The 1421-nt window shown below is 45.6% G+C and overlaps 1 protein-coding gene across 2 annotated transcripts in view; it reads right to left on the bottom strand.

Annotated features, from left to right (window-relative positions):
* Positions 1-1421, bottom strand: part of SYN1 (synapsin I) — a 59737-nt gene that overhangs the window by 47460 nt on the left and 10856 nt on the right. For both annotated transcript variants that reach the window (XM_026451537.1, XM_026451538.1), the window contains exons 2-3: positions 317-374; positions 120-211 (exon numbers count right to left, since the gene is read on the bottom strand). In XM_026451537.1, the coding sequence (XP_026307322.1) occupies positions 120-211; positions 317-374 (150 nt within the window). The remainder of the gene's footprint in view (positions 1-119; positions 212-316; positions 375-1421) is intronic.

Below are 1421 nucleotides of genomic sequence, written 5' to 3'. Positions count from 1 at the left end.
CCATGCCTAAGTTCTTGCCCACAGAAGGATGGGTGGGGAGGTAGGAACTTTCCCCCAGCTCTAAGGGGGAGAGTTCTTATGCCTCGCTCGTAACACCAAGGTACCCGTTTTATACTCACCGCATGACCTTCACCCCATTCCGAAGAACTTCCATGTCCACAGAGAATCCACCATTGGCATGGGCCACAAGGTTGAGATCAGAGAATTCGGCCTGGGAAGGAGAAAAAAATTGGTGATTCACCTACATCACACAAAAATGGCCACTCAGTTTGCAGTATGGACAACTGACCCCCCAGGTCCAAATGTCCCAACTTACCTGTTCTACTTTAATGTCGATTTCTCCATGGATCTTTTTCCCTTTGAAGTATTTTGCCCTGGAGAGGAAAAACAGAACACATCTGTCAATGACGAACTCTCAGAAGGGAAGACAAAACACGGCCCTTTACCCTTTTGCCCCTTCAATACTACTAAAGAAACCACAAAGTGCCTTATAATTATTGAAATATTTTGAAAAAATCAAGAGTGCTTTGTGAATAAAGTATGTTGTAATCCTCACAGAGTTGCAAAAATGTTAAAGGACATTGCAAACTGTAAAATGTGGCCTTAAACTGCAGAGAGCAGGTATTTCCCAAAATATAGTCTGCTCATCACATTACCATTGTACATGTTTTTTAAAAAACTTCACAAAATTAGCAGTACTACGTAAATTAGAACATACTTTGAAATTGCATGGAGACCAGTAAACGGCAAAGAACCTTAGAAAACACATATCTGGCCAGGTACGGTGGCTTAGGCCTGTAATCCCAGCACTTTGGGAGGCTGGAGGTAGGAGGATTGTTTCAGGCCAGGGGTTGGAGACCACCCTGGACAACATAGAGAGACCCCCATCTCTATAAAAAAAAATTGAGGGAAAAAAATAAAAGCCAACGACTGTGGCTCACACCTGTAATCCCAGAACTTTGATAGGCCGAGGCGGGTGGATTACCTGAGGTCAGGAGTTCGAGACCAGCCTGACCGACATGGTGAAACCTCTTCTCTACTAAAAATACAAAATTAGCCGGGTGTAGTGGTGCATGCCTGTATTCCCAGCTACTTGGGAGGCTGAGGCAGGAGAGTCACTTGAACCCGGGAGGCGAAGTTGCAGTGAGCCAAAATGGCACTACTACACTCCAGCCTGGTCAACAAGAACAAGACTCCATCTCAAAAAAAACCCCAAAAACGAAAAACAAAAACTAGCCAGGCATAGCGGTGCACGCCTGTAGTCCCAGCTACTGGGGAGGCTGAGGCAGGAGAATGGCTTGAGCCCAGGAGGTTGAGGCTACAGTGTGCCGTGATTGCACCACTGCACTCCAGCTTGGGCAACAGAGCAAGACCTAGGCAAGAAAGAAAGAAAGAAAGAAAGAAAGAAAGGAAGAAAGGAA

This window comes from Piliocolobus tephrosceles, chromosome 12 (assembly GCF_002776525.5).
Source record: "Piliocolobus tephrosceles isolate RC106 chromosome 12, ASM277652v3, whole genome shotgun sequence".
NCBI lineage: Eukaryota > Metazoa > Chordata > Mammalia > Primates > Cercopithecidae > Piliocolobus > Piliocolobus tephrosceles.
This window is presented reverse-complemented; position numbering and strand designations above follow the sequence as displayed.